General features: G+C 38.0%; 1 protein-coding gene and 1 long non-coding RNA gene across 3 annotated transcripts in view; one reads left to right on the top strand and one right to left on the bottom strand.

Moving 5' to 3' along the window:
- Window positions 1-19,186, bottom strand: part of mrvi1 (murine retrovirus integration site 1 homolog) — a 44,475-nt gene extending 25,289 nt beyond the window's left edge. For both annotated transcript variants that reach the window (XM_053238280.1, XM_053238281.1), the window contains exons 1-20: window positions 18,714-19,186; window positions 18,382-18,489; window positions 18,121-18,301; window positions 17,852-17,910; window positions 16,804-16,864; window positions 15,846-16,004; window positions 15,631-15,748; window positions 14,607-14,657; window positions 14,444-14,521; window positions 14,147-14,203; window positions 13,031-13,090; window positions 12,864-12,919; window positions 12,111-12,195; window positions 11,899-12,003; window positions 10,985-11,070; window positions 10,523-10,757; window positions 9,179-9,490; window positions 7,293-7,404; window positions 4,910-5,002; window positions 4,306-4,349 (exon numbers count right to left, since the gene is read on the bottom strand). In XM_053238280.1, coding sequence (XP_053094255.1) covers window positions 4,306-4,349; window positions 4,910-5,002; window positions 7,293-7,404; window positions 9,179-9,490; window positions 10,523-10,757; window positions 10,985-11,070; window positions 11,899-12,003; window positions 12,111-12,195; window positions 12,864-12,919; window positions 13,031-13,090; window positions 14,147-14,203; window positions 14,444-14,521; window positions 14,607-14,657; window positions 15,631-15,748; window positions 15,846-16,004; window positions 16,804-16,864; window positions 17,852-17,910; window positions 18,121-18,301; window positions 18,382-18,489; window positions 18,714-19,020 — 2,367 coding nt within the window. In that variant the 5' untranslated portion in view covers window positions 19,021-19,186. The remainder of the gene's footprint in view (window positions 1-4,305; window positions 4,350-4,909; window positions 5,003-7,292; window positions 7,405-9,178; window positions 9,491-10,522; window positions 10,758-10,984; window positions 11,071-11,898; window positions 12,004-12,110; window positions 12,196-12,863; window positions 12,920-13,030; window positions 13,091-14,146; window positions 14,204-14,443; window positions 14,522-14,606; window positions 14,658-15,630; window positions 15,749-15,845; window positions 16,005-16,803; window positions 16,865-17,851; window positions 17,911-18,120; window positions 18,302-18,381; window positions 18,490-18,713) is intronic.
- On the top strand, window positions 324-9,185 carry LOC117598400 (uncharacterized). The gene is made up of 3 exons (XR_008302772.1): window positions 324-393; window positions 1,748-1,869; window positions 8,551-9,185. It is a non-coding gene; the product is annotated as an uncharacterized LOC117598400 (long non-coding RNA).
- Window positions 19,187-20,514: the final 1,328 nt, after the last annotated feature.

The following is a 20,514-nucleotide window of genomic DNA, read 5'->3' as shown; positions in this document are numbered from 1 at the left end:
AACTAAGGAGAAAATAAAGTCTTGCAAAAAAGCAATATTGTACTCCTTGTTCTAATGTTGGGGTAGGTTCTACACCCAACCATGTGACCCTTCTGCTTCATTTTGATCCCATCATCTCAGACAGAGGAGATTTTGGGCCAGACATGCCGACCTTCACGCAACAGCTCTGTATTTTAACTGGTTGCTGACAAATATGCTCAAATATCTCCATAATAACAGCCGATGAGCCAATCAAAATATGAAAAAACTGCGTAGGTTTTTCAAACTTTCTGATATTAACCAACACTCTTTAAGCTCCACCCCTTCCCCTTATCTTTTGGCCTGTGCTCTCATCGTGACATGAGTTTCCTGCTTGAAGGATGTGCTGATGTGGTGCCTTCGCTTTCTGTCAAGGTAAATGGAGGACCTTTTTTTGTGTTCATTAATGTGAAAAAATCTATAAATGTATGTTTGACTTTTAACCCTACACTTGTCTAATGTTAGCTATCAGTTAACTTTATTTACTAGGGATGCATGAAAATTTTGACAGAAAAAAAAGATCACACAATAGTGAAAGAACTACATAAAACGTTCTATGTGTGTTTACTGTTTACTGAGGTTTTTACTCCCCCATCCCAGGACCACTCGTTATTACTTTTCAGGGATGGCAGGTTTATTGGTCCATCCAACTCATTTTATTCAATTACTGTACGTCTTCCAGGATTAAGCTTCTTATTTTATTCCCAAATACATATTTTATGGCTGTACCAGAAACTTGCTGTAAAGATGCTAAACAGCATTTCAGGAGTGTAGAGTTCACAGACAGCAGCATGTTGACTCACAATGTAATCAAATCACATCTGCGCCTTTTGCTGCAGCTCTCCGTCTCTCTCTCTGGTTAACGGGGACGATCTTCTCATTGACCAGAGCTATTTTTAGCACGCCTTCGCCCATCCCCGCGCAGAAAAAGTTCCGCTCTCAGAAAAAAATAAATCTGGAGTGGATGAAGAGGGTCATGTGGCTGCTGGGTCCCATGGGGTCCTCGGAGAAGCTCTCGCTGAAGCTCTCGCCGAGGCTTCATGAGAAAGTGAGCGCCTGGCCTCCTCTCTGTCTCCGCTGGTTATGTAAGCCGCACCGGCTCAGCAGATTTGTTTAAAATTTGGTTGTACAAAGCACAATGAGGAAGTGGTGACCAGCTCAGCTGAGCTGAGATGCTAAAATGATGGCAGGTGAGCATCACCAAAGGTTTCATCATAAATGAATAACCAGCAGAGACAAGCTGAGCAAACACAGTCACTATCTCAACCCACCGTAAAACTGTTTATTTATAACATGGAATGGACTGGCACGCAGCTCGAGTTTTGGCAAGAACAGAAAATCAACACTACATTCAAAATACTGTTCAGTACAGCACTCTGGTTTACAAATGACTTCAGGCATAAGATAGAAATTAAAAACATCATCAATCATGTGTACATTTCTAAGAAAGTTCAGCTGGCCAAGTATTTGTGCAAACATATTATAAATAAAATCTGCAGTCAGACTGTACCTGAAATTCCTGTACAGATCGCAGAAGCTCCTTCAACTTTCCTTCGTCTTCTCTACTTTCTTACTCCAGCTTGTTTTTTTCCCCCCTTCTCCAGCGCTCCAGTCTTTCTCCCTTTTCCTTTCCCTGACTTTTACACCCCCCCCCCCCCCCCCAGCCTCCCTTTAACTCCTGGGAGCTTTGACCATTTAAGGAGAAGGGTTTTTGTGCCTCTCTGTGCAGCTACTGCCGTGCACTCTCTCGCCCAACACTCCAGCAAACTAGCAGCTGAAGAATGACTGTGTCCTGTGTACCATCGCATGCCTGTTTATACCCTGCTCCCTCTTTACGACGAGACACTACAGGTGAATAGGACAAATTTTCGCTTAAACTATAGATATTGCCACCAATTTTCACCTGCTGACACTCTATTTTCCAAAAAATCTGCATTTATTTATGCAAATGAGGCTTTGTCTAATTAAATGTGTAAATTTGCAATTTTTGCAAACGAAAAATCTACTCTTTGGATGATGATAGAATTTAAATGCTTATTTGACTGTGACCAAGAGTTTGTTTGAAAATTATTTCATCATTATTTTATCAAGAAAACATCACAGGCCACTATTAAAACTAATAATAATAATAATAATAATTTTTCAGTACTAAATCAGGGGTGGGAATAGTACTGAGAAACTATATTTAATTAAAAAGTATTCTACAGTTGCCAGGATCTTACTTGACGCATGGAGCCAAAAATCTATTCGACTTTCACTCAAAAAGTATCTACATTTAAAAACAGTCATGTATTCAAGAGTAAAAAGTAAATATTTTTAACTGATGAATAGCACTGACCACGAATTCATGATGCCTGATGACTAGCTAGTGCGCTAAATAATCGAGTCATAAGGAAAATATTCTGTTATCTTAGACTAACTCATAATTTGGCTTGCTGGTTAGCTGATGTTTAATAACCCTGTTAGAATGAATGCTAAGCCACACTAGCAGAGAACACATGACTTCTGTCTAGCTATTTCAACAAGCTTGTTTACAAACCTTAACTAGCTAATTTACCAAACTTAAAGTTAACTCAACATAGTTCTTTAGATTTGATGGTGAATTTTAAAGGTGGATGTTTCATTACAGGAGGCAAATGAGACCTCACCCTGTAGGAATCGGTAACTCCAAAAATAATGTCTTACTAAGAAAGCAAAAAAAAAGTTAGAAATCTAAATCTGAAGGACTTTCAAGGAAATGCAAGGAGTAAAAAGTATGTTTTTTTTTTTTTTTGCTCATGGGAATTTAGCTGAGCAAGAGAATTCAACCTCAATAATACTTGAGGAAGGTACAAGTCTTCCAAAAATAGTACTCAAGTACAATAAGAAAGTATTTTCCACCCCTGTATAAAATCTTACAAGTCCAATAATGATGAACATTTTGGGAAATTTGGGAAAAGTATTTATGAATGAACATGTAAAATTTCATGAATGTTGATCATCTAGAAGTAGACACTTTTGGAATATAGAAAAAAAATAATTTTGGAAAAAGTGCTTTTAAATAGGATGTGTTTTAATGTTTTCTGCTCTAGTTACTGTGGTTTATAAGTCTTATAAAGGAAATCGGCACATACATCATAATGACGTTGTATATTGTGAAGTGGGCGGAGCTTAAAGCTTTCTTCAAAATTTCTACGTTTCAGATACTGTGATGGTTTGTGTAGACAAAATGGTGAAATTAAGACATTTGGGAACTTGCATATCTATAGTGGAATTGAAGTGTAAAATAGCTAAAAATGTCTGACATAGTTAAACAATTATTGTTATTATATAATATAAAATAATTATTTATATATATATATGTAAATATAAATAAATGCTCAGGACGTTTTTGCGGTTCAGCATATATCCATTAGCTTATTCAATGCAGATTCTTTCCAAACTGAATTTCAAATATCTGTGCTGATTTGAAATAAACTAATATCTCCTGTGTAAATATAATAAATTTGCACACTGGTGCCTGATACAGTGGTTTGCATAAGTATTCATCCTCCTTGAACTTTTCCACATTTTGTAGCGTGGAACTGAAATGCACTTAATTAGGATTATATGTTATGAATCTATACATAATGGGATAAAAAAAATCTATAGTTTGCTAAATTATTTACAAATAAATAGTTGTGATTTTGTAAGTATTCACCCTCATTGCTGTAAAACCCCTAAATTAGTTCTGGTGCAATCAGAAGTGACATTATTAGTTGAATCGAGTCCACAGTTTTGCAAGTTAAGTGTCATGTGATCTCGATATTAAATACACCGGTTCCTGGAAGAACCTGAAGTTTGTTAGAGAACATCATAAAGACTGAAGACTACCAATAAGCCAAACACTCACAAATGTTCGATATATTGTTTAAATCAAAAGGTAAAAATCTCATTAATTTTTTTATTCATTATGATGGGCTATTTTGTGTAGATTCATGACATGTAATCCCAAATAAGTCCATTTCACTTCTAGGTTATATCACTACAAAAATGTGGGAAAGTTCAAGGGGGAGTGAAAACTTACACAAGGCTCAGTAGGATTAGTCAGAGAAAAAAAATTCCAGCAATTTCCCTTGATCAGTTATGATCAGTAGGGGTGGCTCATAACATCCATCACCCATGAATAATTGTATTCCACCAAGAGCTTACTTATCCGTAAAACATTCAAAGCATCAACTGACACCTATAGCAAAAAAGTCCAGGCCATTCTGTTCATTAACAGAGAAAAGAAAAGTGTAAAATTGTGGTATGGAGTGGAGCTCTTACCTCTCGGCCGTTATGCTCGGCTCTTGCGTGCGGAAAGCAGCCACCTGTTTGAAGGGAAGCGGTTACAAAGAGGCACATGGGTTTATTTGCATCTCACTGGTCAGTCATGCAAATGACCGAGTGTTACAAAGCATTAAAATAGCCAGCCTTCTCTACGCTGATGTACTGAAGCAGGTTCAGACAAATGATTGGTGGTTGAGTTTTCCATATTTCTTTTCAACTCCCTCATCTCGCTCTCTCTCTTTCTCTCTCTCTCCATATCTACGGGCAACAATAACCTGGCAACCATTTACATGAGCCGCTTGATCACACGGCCCACACCATGGATCTGTGTATGTGTGTTTTTTAATGCCTTTAGGTCTGAGGAGGGATGTGATGGCTGAGCTGTTGCTCTGAATATGTTCATAGTGACATTGATATTTCAATAAAACAAACAGAAGATTGGAGAAATGATTCTGCTTCATAAATCAGGCTCGGCTCAGCCAGTTAGGCGAGAGAGTCTGGATCTGTCTCCAGTCTGTGAGATCAGAGATGAGGACAAGCAAGAGACACACACTGTAAGACTCCACTCAACAGCTCTTTAGCTGGATTCATTGATACTCACAGACTTCACTCCTGCTGTCTGTGTAGACATCAGGCTCGAAAACCAGGACTGTTTCCTTTGCATCAGACTCTCTTAAACAAGGCAGTTCTTTTTCTGAAAGAGAAAACTCCAGTTGTAGGGATCTTCATAGAAATGTAAAGGTCTTAAATAGAACCTTGTTGTTTAAAAGTGTAGAATTATGTCCAGTAAAACACGAGGTACCTTAACACCAAGAGAGATGATCCAGAAACAGACAACAACATATAGACAACAAGTAATACTGTAGTGTTGAATGCAGTCATATAGACCTAGGGCTAATTTCAGTGATGCTGTGGGAGGACTTGGAGGAGCCAACTGCACATTTCCACTTTAAGCTTCACAATATGCACTCAGCCTCACAACAAACATTTTGCACAGAACTCCAAGGCTCACAAAAGTACATTATGCCCTTCAAACAATACACAACACAAATACAGATATACAAAAGACTTTCTTAGCTTGTGTAGCATTATTCAACAATGCAGTCATGTAATTTCTCTCTTTCCGAGGTTACGTTTTACTCTATCAGGGTTGAATGAAGTTTCACAACCAGAAATGATATCTCTCTTGCTTTTTTAGTTCTTGCCCTATCGTTCTTGTTTACTTCTTCATGAAATGACAAATTCAGCTGCCTTGTTTCACCATATTCACGACACATGAGCATGTGAGACTGATAACACAGGCACACTATGATGAACAGTTACCAATTAATTATCAGGGAAATAAGATGGATGTTTTTGGAAGGGAGGTGACAATGATAATTTGAATGAATTATTAATTTATTTAATTTGAGTTTTATAAAAAGAAAAAAAGCTGCATAGGTGCCAGATCCACATCTGGCAAAAATGAAATACTGCAAATGTCTTTTTGGCTGTAGCTTATCATGGTGCATCGCTACGAGGCAGAATTTGGCTAAATATTTTATATGCCAGTGTCTCTATTCAGGGATTAGGTTAATCCCTCAATTTCCAGATTCTACACTAATTTTATTTCCATCTGGATCAGTCATGACTGTTTTGCTCTCTCCTCCCCTGACTAAATTACCTACTGTTATTATGACCAACCCTGTGGCAGTCTGATCATTTTAATCCAATCTGGAGAGACATGCTGAAAATTTTGTAGGCAGATGTTGCCTCTTGCGTTGGGGGAAAAGTTTTTTTTCTATTGCCACTTGCCATTTTTAGTAATCTAGTGTATGTATTCATATTAGACACTTCATAAATCAAGAAATTAGAAGAGCGTGATCACACAGGCTGATTGAAAGGAGCACATTTTTTTTTTTCACAAAATCTACAATATCATGTGAAGTTTAGATTTCTAGAAATAAATAATCATGTCTTGAATAGTCCAACATTGGATTCTGCCAAATAAGTAAACATTGTAGCTAATCCAGTAGTGTTTTCTATATTCAAACCGCAAATGCATAGAAAATACCACATGACCATGTGTAGCGTCCAGACATGACGATTTCAACATGGAGGAGACGTGTTTAAAGTGTTTGAAGTTATTACAGAAATCATCTAGAGAATATAATGCTGTCCGAATAGAGCTAATGTTTGCCCTGTAAGTTAACTGTGTTTTAAGCTTCTCTTAGAAAAGATTTGTGCAATATGTTCCCTCAGCAGGTGTTTTTTCTTTAAGTGAACACAAATGCAAATATCTTGCAATCAACTTTAATAAAAGCAGCCCATAAAAAGATCCAGAAAATGGAAAGGGAACACAAGAAACAGCTACACTAACAATTATTGGCATCAAATTTACAATTTTGAAAAAAAGTTTAAAATGAAAATGGTAAAAATCTAGCGTGTAGCTTCCTTAATCTTTAATAATCTGTAATAATCCATAATAATTAATCCCACATCATAACTGAAGCAAACTCCTGCAAGAACTTGCTGATGTTCATGCCTCTGAAAAAGCCTCCAGTGAACATTCATGTTATCCTTCATTTACCTGCTCATTTGCCATGCAAATGCAACGCTGTTCAATGCACCAGAATGGAACAGGGAAAAGAACGGTCACATGATAAGAATGGTCAGGACACGCAAGTTGATCACTTTCTTTGCATTGACATCTTCACATGAAAAAAATGATTAAAGTGACCCATGTTTCATACCAGCCAGCTCCTATTAAACACACAGTGTGTGAGAAGAAACAGAAGTTTCTACCCTGTGTGTGTACTGCAGACAGGATGGAGGGAGGAAAAGCTGGCTTTTAAAGGAGTTTGAATGGAAGCCATCAAGGCCCCTGAGGATCAACCAGGAAGAGGAAGAAACAATTTTACTGCCCAGACATGTAATATAAAAGCTGAAGTAAAGGACTTGGTGTGGAAGAATTTTTTTTTGGAATTAATCAGAGTAGTGATTACCGTTTGTCGTGTTCGGGTTCATAGGGTCTGAGATGAAGATGTTACTGCAGACCGCTGGATGATGTCCGGCGTCCACTGACCTCGTCTCCGAATATGCCGAAATATCTGAAGACTTAAATATATTTGAGAAGCATTATAGATTTGGGATTCTAAAGCTTGCATTTATTTAATTACAAGTTGTCAGATGCAAAAATTTGTACATCATAACGACAACACAAACAACAAAATGAACAAAATTATTTAAAAAAAGGAATTTATACCAACAACTAATGAGCCATTTAGTCTGTCTGGTATCACAGCTGTTCCTTTATCACCACAAGTAACAAAAAATAGCCAAATAATGTTTAAGGCATCCTTTAAACTTAAAAAGGAGTAAAATTGTAGTGAGGTTCATATTACAGAACCATGTCATAGCTAATATGACAATTCTGATGATCATTTACTAATTTCTGATCTTTATGGTTTACAAGACCACCTATGGAGCCCTTAAGAGGACATGGTGATGGAAAAAAAAAAATGAGATGGGAGGAAAATTTATAAAAATTTTCTAAAACTTATGAAAGTTTTGCGCGTGAACGCAAAAACATTGAAATATAAATTTTCCTCAAATCTCATTTTTTCCCCCATCACCATGTCCCCTTAGGGGCTCCGTAACTACCTTAGTTAGCTGTCAATTTCTGAGTTATTACATGACAACGTGAAAAATACAATGGTCAATGCACTTTATCATGTTAGTAGTACATTTTATTTTTGAGTAATATAACAAAATACCCTTATATTAAGTGTTAGCTTAATCTGATCAGCTAATGTTACTGTAATTAGCAAGCTGATTTGGCAAGCAGCTATTTTTTAACATATTTAAACTATTTTAAACAAATAGCTTAAAAAAACCCTCAACAACAAGTTGAGGCTTGGCTTCTACGAATCACCATTTGCCTTCATAAAGACTCACATGTACATCACATGTTCTCCACATGTTCTCACACATCACATATTTATATCATAGCTATGTCAGACGTTGGCGTATGCCTTGCCCATTGAAACCTCTCAAGATGAAGTCTGCTAGCATAACATCTCATGAGTCTGTTGACAAACCTAAAATGTCTCCTCAGCTGATCTGGGGTCAGTTTACGAACTCATCATTGCATGTAAATCTTGGAATGTACAGGACATAGCTAGTTTCTGCCATGAAGAGTTTGTATATTATTTCTTTGTGATATTAATATTCTGTAATAACGTGTTTTCCCAACCTTTATAGGTGCCTCCAACCTGTGAACAGCGTCAAGATCCTCTCAGTTGTCCTGTTATAACTACTAGCCAAGCAATCTGGGAGAATCACCCATGTTTTTCCCGACATCTTTGTTAGAACTCTGCTAGATGTCAATCAACCTTCAGATCAGGTCTGGAAACCAAGAGGCTTGATGCAAAACCATGGCTTCTTTTTTTTGGTTCTTTTTAAATGATTTCGCATTGTGTTTTGGACTGTTGAACACCCCAAAATTCATTTTTAACATCCTTTTGGTAGACAAAATTAAAATATCCTATCCTAAAATCTCTATTTTCAAAAAATTTCACCCAGATACTTGTGGAAAGCAAAGTAGCCCATCAGCTGTTTTTCATGTTTGATATCATTTGTGGTTGCTAATATTATGTTTCCTTGACTATAAAAGGGTTTTCTTCATTTTATGTTAGCTAGGTTTGCCCAGTCAAAGCTCAAACTATAGATTGTAGTAAATTTCCCCATACTTATTTACCTGATTTTACTTAAGTAATGATGTAAAGAGCATGTAAAGTAAACAAGAGTGATTTCATTATAAATAAAAGTACACAAGATGTCCGTTCCACATCCTAATCCTAGAGAAAGAACATCACACCAGAGGACATACCTTTGAGCAGGAGGAAACCCGAGCCTCCAGTCCCCTCAGCTGGTTCTCCGTATCTGCTGTTCTGCTCAGAGCTTCCTCCACCTTGTGGCTGATGGCCTCCATCCTTTCCTTCATCCTCTTCTCGCGTTCAGTCAGCATCTCAGCAGTCTGCAGCGCTCTCGTCACCACCTCCTCCACTTTTCTGAGAGACTCCAGAACTTTCTCTGCAGTGACACGTTTCTGTTCATCTTCAACCTGCTCCGTCTGCACGGCCACGTCTACCCTCTCCACCCGGACACGGGCTTCTCCCAACTCCTTTCTGCTCTTTTGGACCTAATGCGACCATCGTCAGAATGGGTTTTGGACAGTTTTCCCTCCAGGTGGTTTTATAAACTTAATAGGAAGTGACTAAGAATAGTTCAGAATGAAATCACTGGTAAAAATCTGCTTTTAAACATAAAAACACACTTACGTTTAAAAAAAAAAAAGAAAAAAAGAAAAGCTAGGAATTTCGGTGAGCCTGTAACTGCTGCTGATGTACCACATCATATTGGTCCCATTTAATTTTTTTTTTTTTTGCATGGGGATGGAAAACACAATCATATCATATATCCACACCACCATACTAATTTATAAAGTTACTCTGAACTCAAATGTGGTGATTAAATTATAAACTTCTTTACAACGGCTGCTGATTCTAATAAAAATTTTAGATCAAATTTGGATCATATTTGTATAACAGCACTAAAATCACATCTTTATATTTGGAAAATCAGACCTTCCCAGTACTTCTGTGGGCGGGGCTCAGTCACAAAATAAACTTCGGGGATTTGGACCAATTATGACCAATATGCAAATTATTAGTATTACCTAATAACTCTTATTTTAGCTGCAGAACCTGCACACTAAACTAGTAAACCAGCATAGCTAATGTTTGATGGGTACATGGTGCTTGTTATGGTAGTTTTTTTTTTTTTTTTTAATAGAGGGAAACAAAAACTGTTTTGTGCTACCTTACTAGCAGTTTGCTAACTAGCTAGCCAAGTTTGCTAATGTTAGTGATATTAGGCTCTTACGGATGGAAAGGAGGACATTTCTAATTTACATATTCATGTATATTCATAAATCCTGGTCGTCCTTAATGAGAGTAAAGGTGTTTTTTTTTTTTAGTTGTTTATTAAATTGTTGATTTTTTTTTAAGCTAGATTGTTTTAATGGTATAGAAATACTTGGTCACTTGGACTTTAGTAATAAATAATCATATTTTAAGCACAGAGCTGTGAATACACCGAATTCAGAACATGTTGACACACACAAGCTGTTGCTATGAAGTACTAAACTAATGCTGTGTTTTCTCTCCATCACCTCCATCTGTGCGTCCTTCAGCTGGATCTCCAGCGCGCTGATCCTCTCCTGCGTGTCCCTGGTGGGGTTCTGGAGGTCTCGGGTGTTCCAGTTTCTCTCATCCTCCACCCTTAGAGCTTTCCACCAGGTGATGGGTGGAGCTTTGTGCACTTCTTGTGTCTGCCAGTGTGTTTCCAACTGCCTGCGCTCTGGATGCTGGTCCCACAGAGGCCGTGGCTGCTCCAGCTCTCTCAGACTGCAGAATACACACACACACACACACTTAGACACTAAAATTGAACTGATCCTAAAAATCCTTTCAAAAATTAATTTCCAATATGAAACTAGCTTCTATTTTGTGTTTCTTTACATTTCAGAGATTATATTCAAATCATTATGACTCAAGAGTTAAATTTGCATTCAAGCATTTTTTGTGTCACATTTCCAAGCAGTCACATGAATAATGCAGGAAACGCTGCTTACATTGTCAGTAGCTGTTTTTTGGAGCTTGTCTGCTCTTGCTGGTCCTGTAGGAACGCTTTCTGTAATGATTCAGCTGTATACGTGTCCTGAAATGCAAAAAAGTTCAGTATTTTGTAATGGAGTATGAGTTTAAATCCCAAAACTGCCAGGCCATTGAGCAGGACATTTGGTGTGATCTTGAGAACAAGATTACGGAGTCATGGCTAATTGTGTTTTTTTGGTTTTATTCATAGTTTTCTTAGTAAGATAGCAGTTAACGGCATTTTCTTCTTCTCTTGGTCAACAACCAGAGAAAAAACTACAAAAGTATATGTGTAAACAAAACATGCTCCATAAAACGCACCTCGATGGTGATCCATTAACACACACTACTTGTTCTGAATCCCACCACCTGCTGCACCACACACATTAGCTTTTAGTAGTCAGATTAATTAGCATGTAACACACGGGTTTGTGAAAACACTGACAAAACCGAGCAAAATAAAGTGCAGAGTAAATCATAAAGCCGTCATAACCTTGTTTGTGTCTGTATTAACAAACACTTTGTAGCTAGCTAGCTCACTCACCACACTTTAAGCTAGCTACCTTTTTTTTTTTTTTTTCAGCCTAGGCCAGGTGTTGCCAACTTTTGTCAGCTGAACCCCTACAAGTATGCTAACGTTAATTGAAAAATGTAAGTATTATGTGAACAGTAATATATTTCACATTTTTCTTCTTATAATTTTAACTTGTAAAAAAAAACTGCAATGCCATTATAACCCCTTAGGGGTTCAAGAGCCCCCTGTTGGGAAACCCTGGCCTAGTCAGTTGTGTTTCCAGGCAAAAAAAAACATGGCACTGGACACTGGAATTTTCACTTGCCCAGTGGGCTAGCTACTACTATAGCTATTATTTATTAAGCCATAATTTCTCACCCGCAACTCTGCAGACTTGATCTTGTGGATGAAATTGTATAGATTTGGAGATGAAGGCGGCTGAAGCTCAGACACTGAGCCACTGTTTTCCTTGACACATGTCCTCTAACACCAAAAAGAATAAACATCACTTCAAACCAGGAACTGGCACTCATCATGAGTAAAATGTAAACCATGCACAGTAAAGGCTGGATGTGTGTATCCAAGTTTACCGGCTCAGCCTCCTGGATCTCGCGGTGTAGGGAGAAATGGTTTGGGGCAGCAGCACTTTTCAGACTTGCTGAACATTTATCAAACCTGCCGTAGAGCAGCAGACTGTGTAAATGTACACCTCGCCAACTGGGCATTAACTGTGCTTCAGGGTGGCATTAAATATAATTGTGTACAATCCTGGGATTTTCAGTCAAATGGGTGATTCCATGATTGGGGTGTTATTGAGCCCTCTTAAACTTTACAACATTGAAAGAAAAAAAGTGTGTTATCCCATCTCAGCCAACAACCATTTTTTTTTTTTTTTTTTATTTAAAGTTTCTTTTGCATTTTGCTCTAAATGGATCGGGTTAGGGAATTCGCAAATACAAAAAACGTGGTTAACTAGCATCCATGCTAATGGCACAAAGACCTTTTATTTAAATTTTTTTTTTAATTAATAGTTTACTTTCAATCTATAATTTGAATTAGAATGAAAGAACTTCATTTTCATCTTCCCATGATCTTCAGGAAATTCTGAACATGTGACTTACGGAATATCCCAAATATTTCATAGGGGAGAATGTGTACAGGTAACAGGGTTGTATTATAAATCTGCAACATGTATGTAGGTTATTGTGTAGGAAAGTTGACCTTTGTTTTAAAATGTCTTAACTTTACATATGTACATATTTGTAAATGTAATATCAGTGGGCCACAAATGGCACCGCAGATATGGAATCACCCATTAAAGTAGGCAAATTGCTGGAATTTACCTCAAAAGTGCTCGCTGTGAGTGCTCCTGTAATCTCACCAGATCACTCTGCAGACCCTGAAAGACGAAAAAAAAAATCTATTTGACCAAAACATTATTTTAACATTATGGAATTATTTTTCCAAATATATTTCTAACATTTTGAATTGTATAATGTGAATTCAGTACATCAATGATTCTGTTGTAGTCCAGAAAAGTCTCCTTCAGCTTCTGCAGTGTGATGTTTTTCTGAAAATGTAATCAAACACACAACTGGTTAGTTAACAAGCTGTAACAAACACTAACCACATAACAGCTCAGGTTTTATTGGGCCTCAGTGATAAAGCTGGATACAAACAAAATTTATTCGGAAATTGTTCGCAGGAGCATTGACACAGAAATAGTGTTCATGAAAAATCCTGCTAGTTTAGAAAAGTGACACTGGAAGGATGAGAGAGAGAGAGAGAGAGAGAGAGAGAGAGAGTGTGTAGTTGGTTTAATGATGGTTAAGGCGGGGTAAAACAGAAAAGCAGACGATATTGGCAGCTACATCCAGTGCAACATGGATTAATGAGGCAAATGGATATAATGTATAAAAGCATTATACAAGTGATGCAAAAAAACAAGTGATGAAAAACGTTAATCATCAGGAGATTGCAGTTTTGAATCATGACAAGGCTACAGCCATCCGTGTCCGAGAGTCAAGAGAGCCAAACACTACACTAAACTACTACACTGTAGTTTACAGTCCATTGTGCAAAACATCTCTGTTCTGTTTCCGGGTGTGTGTGTTCATCATTCTGCGTATTTATTGTCCTGCACTCATCTCACACTATTGTACATTTCCACTTTATGTAGTCTTGTGTACCATTGTGTTGCACCTTGGAATAGAGGATTGACAATAAAATTGCACTTGACTTTAAATTGGCTGTGCTCTCTGGGTGGGAGGGGCATATTCACTCTCTCCTGTCAATCACAGCAATACTAGCCAATCATGGGCATCTGTGACCTCATGTATGAAGAAGACGGTAGATAGCACTTTCCTTCAAGTGTGTTACACGGTATGAGTGGCAGTTCATTGGCTGGATTCATGGAGGAAACATGGGATGGGTGACCAAATTGAGGAGAAAATGGGGAAAAATACAGGTCCAGGATGAAAATAAGTGTATGTGTGTGTGTGTGTGTAAGACTGGTGAATGACTCTGATATACTCTGGTGAATGATGTGAGCTATTAATGTAACTTATTAACTATAAAGTATGCTTTTGCACATAGCACAATAAAGACCTCGTGTGTATCTGCTCACCTTAGTGATTTCCCTTTCTTTCACTGCTAGTAACACCCGCAGTTCCTCCAGTTCCTCCTACAAACAGTAAAGAGTGCCATTAAATATTGACAAAACAATAAGTACAGAATAAAACGCTTGCGGATCTGCTGTTATAGGAAAATAATCAACAACAGAGTGAGGGTAATGAAGTGGAGGTACTGTTGCCACCTTGAAGGTGATTATTTTTCTATACAGAAAATTAAATCAACACCTTCTGACCAATCAGATTTGAGAACTGAACAGCTCTGTGGTAAATGGGAAACAGCTTGTTCTCACCCTGACATCCGTGTTTGCTCTTCTGAGCTTGTTTAGCCGATCTTCTGCACCATTTCTCTCCAGCAGCAGCTTTTCATTCTGCAGACCAAAAAAAAAAAAAACACTGAAAATCTTCACATAATTCCATCTTTAAACTGTTTATTGATCAAATAAGTCAGGGTACCATGTCTTCGATGAGTTTGATATGAGCCTTCAGATGTTCAATCTCCTTCATCTGAAAGAGGAAAAACATTACAGTGCAGCCCAACAATGAGCAAAAACACAAACATAAATCTAAAAAAAAAAAAAAAAAAAAAAAAAACCTTAAAGATATATATATATATATATATATATATATATATATATATATAGATATATATATATATATATATATATATATATATATATATATATATATATATAACAGACAAGATTGTATTGATGTATATTGCATAATTTTGCCTGGTTTTAAAATGTCATTCCTTAAAAGTAACACGTTTCTTCTTCCTAACTTACAAATTATTCCATTTCCCACATAATCACAAAACAATTGAAGCCTTGGGGAGTAGCTAGCCGTACGTAGCAATGCGACTAGCTTAAGTACATTTCCAGGCAGTGGTGGCTGAATGGTTAAGGCTTTGGGTTACTGTTTGGAAGGTTGGGGGTTCAAGCCCCAGTGTTGCCAAGCTACTGCTGTTGGGAACTTGAGCAAGGCCCTTAGCCACATCTGCTCCAGGGGTGCTGTATCATGGCTGACCCCAGCTTCCTAGAAAGCTGGGATATGTGAAAACTGTATTTCATTGGCTCTGTACTTGTACTCTACATAATGACAATAAAGTGAAACTTTATTGTCAAAATAATATATATTATATGTTAAAACTTAATGTTAATGATGGAGGGCTCGTGGTTGTTATGTTAACATTATATTTGGGCAGGTTTGGATGCTTAAAAAACGATTATGCACATAGAGACACTGATCCTGAAATTCCACTCATATCGACCAGTGACACATTTGCGCTAGTTGACTAGCAGTTACCTAGCCGGCTAGCTGCCTTAATGTTAGAGATATTAAAAATTGCTTCATTCATGTACAGTATATTTGTAAATATTTATCGAGTTATAGATCCATTTGTTCATTAAGGATTAAAATATTGTTATTATTGTTCTACACATTTTAAAGGTTTGTTGGACTTGGGAGTGTAACAGACCAGTGAATGGCCGTTAGCCTGAGCTCGGCTGGTTTTCTCTTGGCTTTCTCTCAGTGCTCGTCGGGCTTCATCCAGTTCCTCAGCCAGAGACTGAGCTCTTCCTGCACACAGCTGGGTGCTGAGGAGTTTAAACACATGACACACAAGACAAAAGGAACACTGAGATGTTTGTTACTTTAGTAAGGGCGAGAAAAACACTGATAATGATGCAGCACCTCGCTAGTTTGCTGCGAAGCTCTGAAACGTCCATCATGAGCTGAAGGTTGGTTTCTTCGCACTGAGATATGCTCCTCAGCAGGCTGCTGTTCTGTCCTCTCAGTCTGCGCTGAGCGTGTTTCAGCTCCGCCACCAGGCCCAACAGATCACTCGCGTCACTGGAGCCATAAAAAAACCCACCACCACAGCATCAGCCAGAATACCAGTATAATCCTAATCATAATTAACACACGATATACAAGTTCTACACCACAGTGCTGTTGAATTCTTGATTCTGATTGGTCAGAAGGTGTTGATTCGTTTTATTTAGTAGTGCAGCTGCAAAACACAGGTTTATATTAATGCGCTTGTTCTAATACGTTATTGTTTACTATAGAAACAGCTCATTCACAGGGTTTTGTATGGTGGCTGCTCTACATAAATGGATTTTTTTTAAAAAAAGCGTTGTTGATATGTTGAAGTTTTCTGTAAGGAGGTGTTTATTCAACATGTCTGGAAGGAGTATCCAGTGTCAGAGTTTGGTTATAATAACCTCCTTTTCGTTCCTGGATGTTTTCTTCCATGGGAAAGTCTTCAGGACAAATGAACAGGAGGAGTTATTTTTTGTCTCATCAAATTCGAGAGGCTGGTGAGACGACTATTTATAGCTGCTATGACGGAAGAGATAACAGGAACTAACTTGTTCTCTGGATGTTCAACAACATTAAACATAACCATAAATGGATAAAAAGTATGAAGTGTCATGACTAAATTAAAAATTGTAATGGGTGGCAAATTGCTGTGTTTTATAAGAGGAATAAAACTCCAGGATTTGCTGTTAAGGGGAAATAGTCAACGTCAGGGAGGTAGCAGTAATGCCGCCTCATCACACCACCCTGTCGTTGAATATTTTCCTATGACAGCATGACACACAGTGTTTTATTCCATACATTTAAGATATGAAATGATTTTACTAACCAATGATATTCGCTTTGGTCTGTGAATGTAGTTTCAGCCAGTGAAGGAGAAAATTCAGCTCCTATGAATACAACAACATTAACACAACCTAAAACCCACTGCATTTTATAATAATGTTACAGTCATTTGCAGAATTATTGGCACCCTTTCTGAAAATGAGCAAAACTATCTGTTCATTGTTTTCAGTTTGGTTTAATAGTTTCAAAATTATTGGCACCCTTACAACAAATACTTTGAAGACAGACTAAGATGACCATTGCAAAAAAAAAAAAAAAGAACCTTCTTTAACCATTTCTGTGGTGATTTAGAAGTACGTTTGGCTTGTAATCTTGTTGAATCCTGACAGAGGCGACTAGGTTATAGACTAAAATATTGTGGTATGTAGCACCATCCCTGAAACACCAGCTACAAAACAACCCCAAAGCATCAATAATTAATGATATGCCTCCATCTATTTGTGTCACTGGGGACATTTTGTGTATGATCACCTTTTTTCACACCTTTCTTTCTTTTTGTCCATTTGTGATTTTGTTCTCATCTGATGAGGCTTGGTGACATTCTTTTTTTTTTTTTTTTTTTTTTTTTTAGCGTTGCTCTCAGGATGGACCTCTTTCCTGCGACTCTTCTAAACAATTTGTAGTTACAGGATGGTAAGATTCAACTAAACTGTGAAATTCTGAAACTGATCTTTGGGGTCGTTGTCTTTTTTATTACATTCTCTATTTTTCATTGAGAGTCTGGGGTGAAAATGCTCATGCATCCTACTTCTGGCTATTTTTTCAGGCTTTTGAAAATTTTTCATTATAACCCCCAGTGAGAGATTTTTAACTGTTTATGCATTTTTCATTCTATTACCTGACTTATGCATGTTGTGACCATCTGTCTTTGTATTGAAAGCTCTTTGTTTGTATATAGATTACTATCAGAGGCAAAGTAAGTAAGCTTAAGTGTGTGTTCGAGTTGAAAATTCAGATTTAATTGGTGCTCATTCTGTTGCAGGGTGCCAAAATTCTGAATAATTTTGACCGTATTCAATTATGAGACTCACTGTTCCCAGTTGCTTTGCAAGAGTCTGATCCTGACACCTGGTAGCTGTCATCAAATAATCTACAAGTCAGTGGAAACACTCTTATCAAACACTACAAGTTCCAGCATCAGAAATATAACAGAACGGTCTGAATTTTAACTGTTTGTTATTCTACAAATTAATTCATCTAATAATTTGTGACACATTTATGGTTTTGAGGAAAAAGCTATCAAATGGAGACATTCAGTATGTGGAAATATACGTATTTTCCACATGCCGCTGTGTCTCACCCATCCTGGCTGCACCGAGCGATCCACTTCCTCATGGTGGTGTGAAACGCTTCTCTGTCGATGGGCGGATCTTGGTCCTCTGGGTCCAACATGTGCTTCAGGACAGTCAGCTTGTCCTGTCCACCGCTGTGGCCCGTCATGGCCTGTAGAAACTGCACCACAGTGGAGGCCAGAACTTCTCCTGTTAATGAGAGAGAAATTCTCAGAGATCCGCCTCTAAAAACGTCCTGTCAATTTCAAGAGAGAAAGAAGAGAGTCTACCTTGTCCTGCAGCATCACATGCCTCAAACGTAATGTTCAGCAGCTCTTCTTCTGAAAAGCCATTCATGTCAAGGTGGTCACATAAATACCTGTCGCTGAGTCTGAAGTCTAAAACAGAGAGTGGTGAAAGCGTATCATAAACAAAACATATATATAATAATAAAAAAGATTGACTTCGAATCCCACAAAGACCAGAGTCTCCTCTCTATCTAAAGAGAGTGATGCAGCAGCACTTTAGTCCTGTAGTCTGTCCAGATTTCTCTTACCTCAAAATGAATGAATTTAAAAATGTGAATGGTGTTAATAAACAACCAAATAAATAAATAACCTACTTTCAGTGTCAGAGTGCAGCTGGGAAAGTTCAGCCGAGGATGTTCCAGAGTCGATGGACAAACTCAAAGCGCTGTATCCATGATGTTCACCATCCTGCACATTATTCTGCTGAGAAGGAGAGTTGGACTCACTGGTTTCAGTTTGCTGATAGGCCAAAATCTCAGGACCACTCCAGCCTGCGCTTGCATTCCCTGAAGCCATGACCACTGAGGAAATCATAAACAAATGCTGTAGCACTACAATAAATAAATCCACTTTGACAAGTCGCCATGAGATGGAAATAGGACTGCATTTTAATTCAAACATAAAGGATCATTTAAATGCCACTCTGATCTTTTTCATACTCTCAAGCCTCATTGAAATGGAAATGAGGCTTTAAGAACACCCAAGGCAAAGCTACAACTTTGGTATGCTTTATTTCAGAAGAGTCAATCTCTACAGAGGCTCTGGAGAGTACACAAATAAGGAGAACCACACGTTACAGGTTCTAAACCCCAAATTTATTTCAGGAAGGTCTTGGCAATTAACTGATGAGTTGAATCAGGTGTGTTCAATGAGGAAGGATGATAAAACTTTGCATTACCGTGGCCCTGAAGTCTCCTACTCTTCTGGTTTAGACTAAAACACCTCTCTAAAATCCAAAAAGTGATGGAGCTCTGTGGAAGTCTGTAAACAGATCACATCCTGGAAGTGTCCTGCAGGAATAAATAACACTTTGACTCAACTTCATGCCAAGGGGAAATAACATCTATACACACATACCTTTCAGTTGACCATTATCCCCTTGAAACCTTCCATCTTAGCATCTTCGGTGCACTCTGTCCAGTCACCAAAGAAAAATATTTAAGATATACGTATCCCATCCTGACTGATCAAGAAGGCCGAGCATGAGCAGCATCATGTCTGTGCTATTAAAATAGAAAGCTGATCTGGAGAGAGGATTTGCTTGTCCTCATCTCGACACACACATCAAGTCCAGCTGACATGACCACCCTCCTCCTCCTCCACCACCACCACCACCTTCACACCCCCCCCCAATCTACTTATTCCCCCTGCCTGCAGACTCATAAGAGTACACAATGTCGTAATGGACCATTGTAATGAATACAACTGTGGTTTTCCATATCAAATGATTCCGCTTGGATGATGCTGGACAGTAATCAGGCTCCCACTCAGGGCTCAAAGGCAGAAATCAACCCCAAAGAATATTGATGATGAGGAGATGCGTGAGATGAGTGATGGCTGGTTATGGTATTAGATGTTAGGCTAATATCTAATGTATCAATCCAATCGATAGGTTTAGAATGAGCCTATTAAGGTTGAGCAATGCATTATAGCACAATGTGTCATTGCTGGCATTAGAATGTCAGACACACATGCTCAAAGAGTCGACATCTGCATTCATGATTTTTTTTTTTTTTTTTGACTGGCTACATGCTGTTTCCTCCTGACATTTCAAAACAGGAAATAATTGATGGATGTCAGAAATTAAAACCTTATATTGATATCACTGAAAGGGAGGGGAAAGCCACAGAACTTGGTTCGATCCTGAGCTATGGGATAATGTCTGTTGGTTTCCACCAGGTTCTTTGGTTTCTTCCTACTGTCCAATAACTTGTCAGTAGGTGGATTGGCCATGATAAACTGCCCTTAGGTGTGAATATTGTTTATGCAGGTTCACTGCGATAATCTGGCATCTCATCCAGGGTGCATTCCAGGATGCATTCCTAGGCTCCAGATCCACCAACCTCACCAGGATAAAGTGGTTACTGAAGATGAATGAATAAATGGACGGATGAT

This window comes from Pangasianodon hypophthalmus, chromosome 11 (assembly GCF_027358585.1).
Source record: "Pangasianodon hypophthalmus isolate fPanHyp1 chromosome 11, fPanHyp1.pri, whole genome shotgun sequence".
NCBI lineage: Eukaryota > Metazoa > Chordata > Actinopteri > Siluriformes > Pangasiidae > Pangasianodon > Pangasianodon hypophthalmus.
This window is presented reverse-complemented; position numbering and strand designations above follow the sequence as displayed.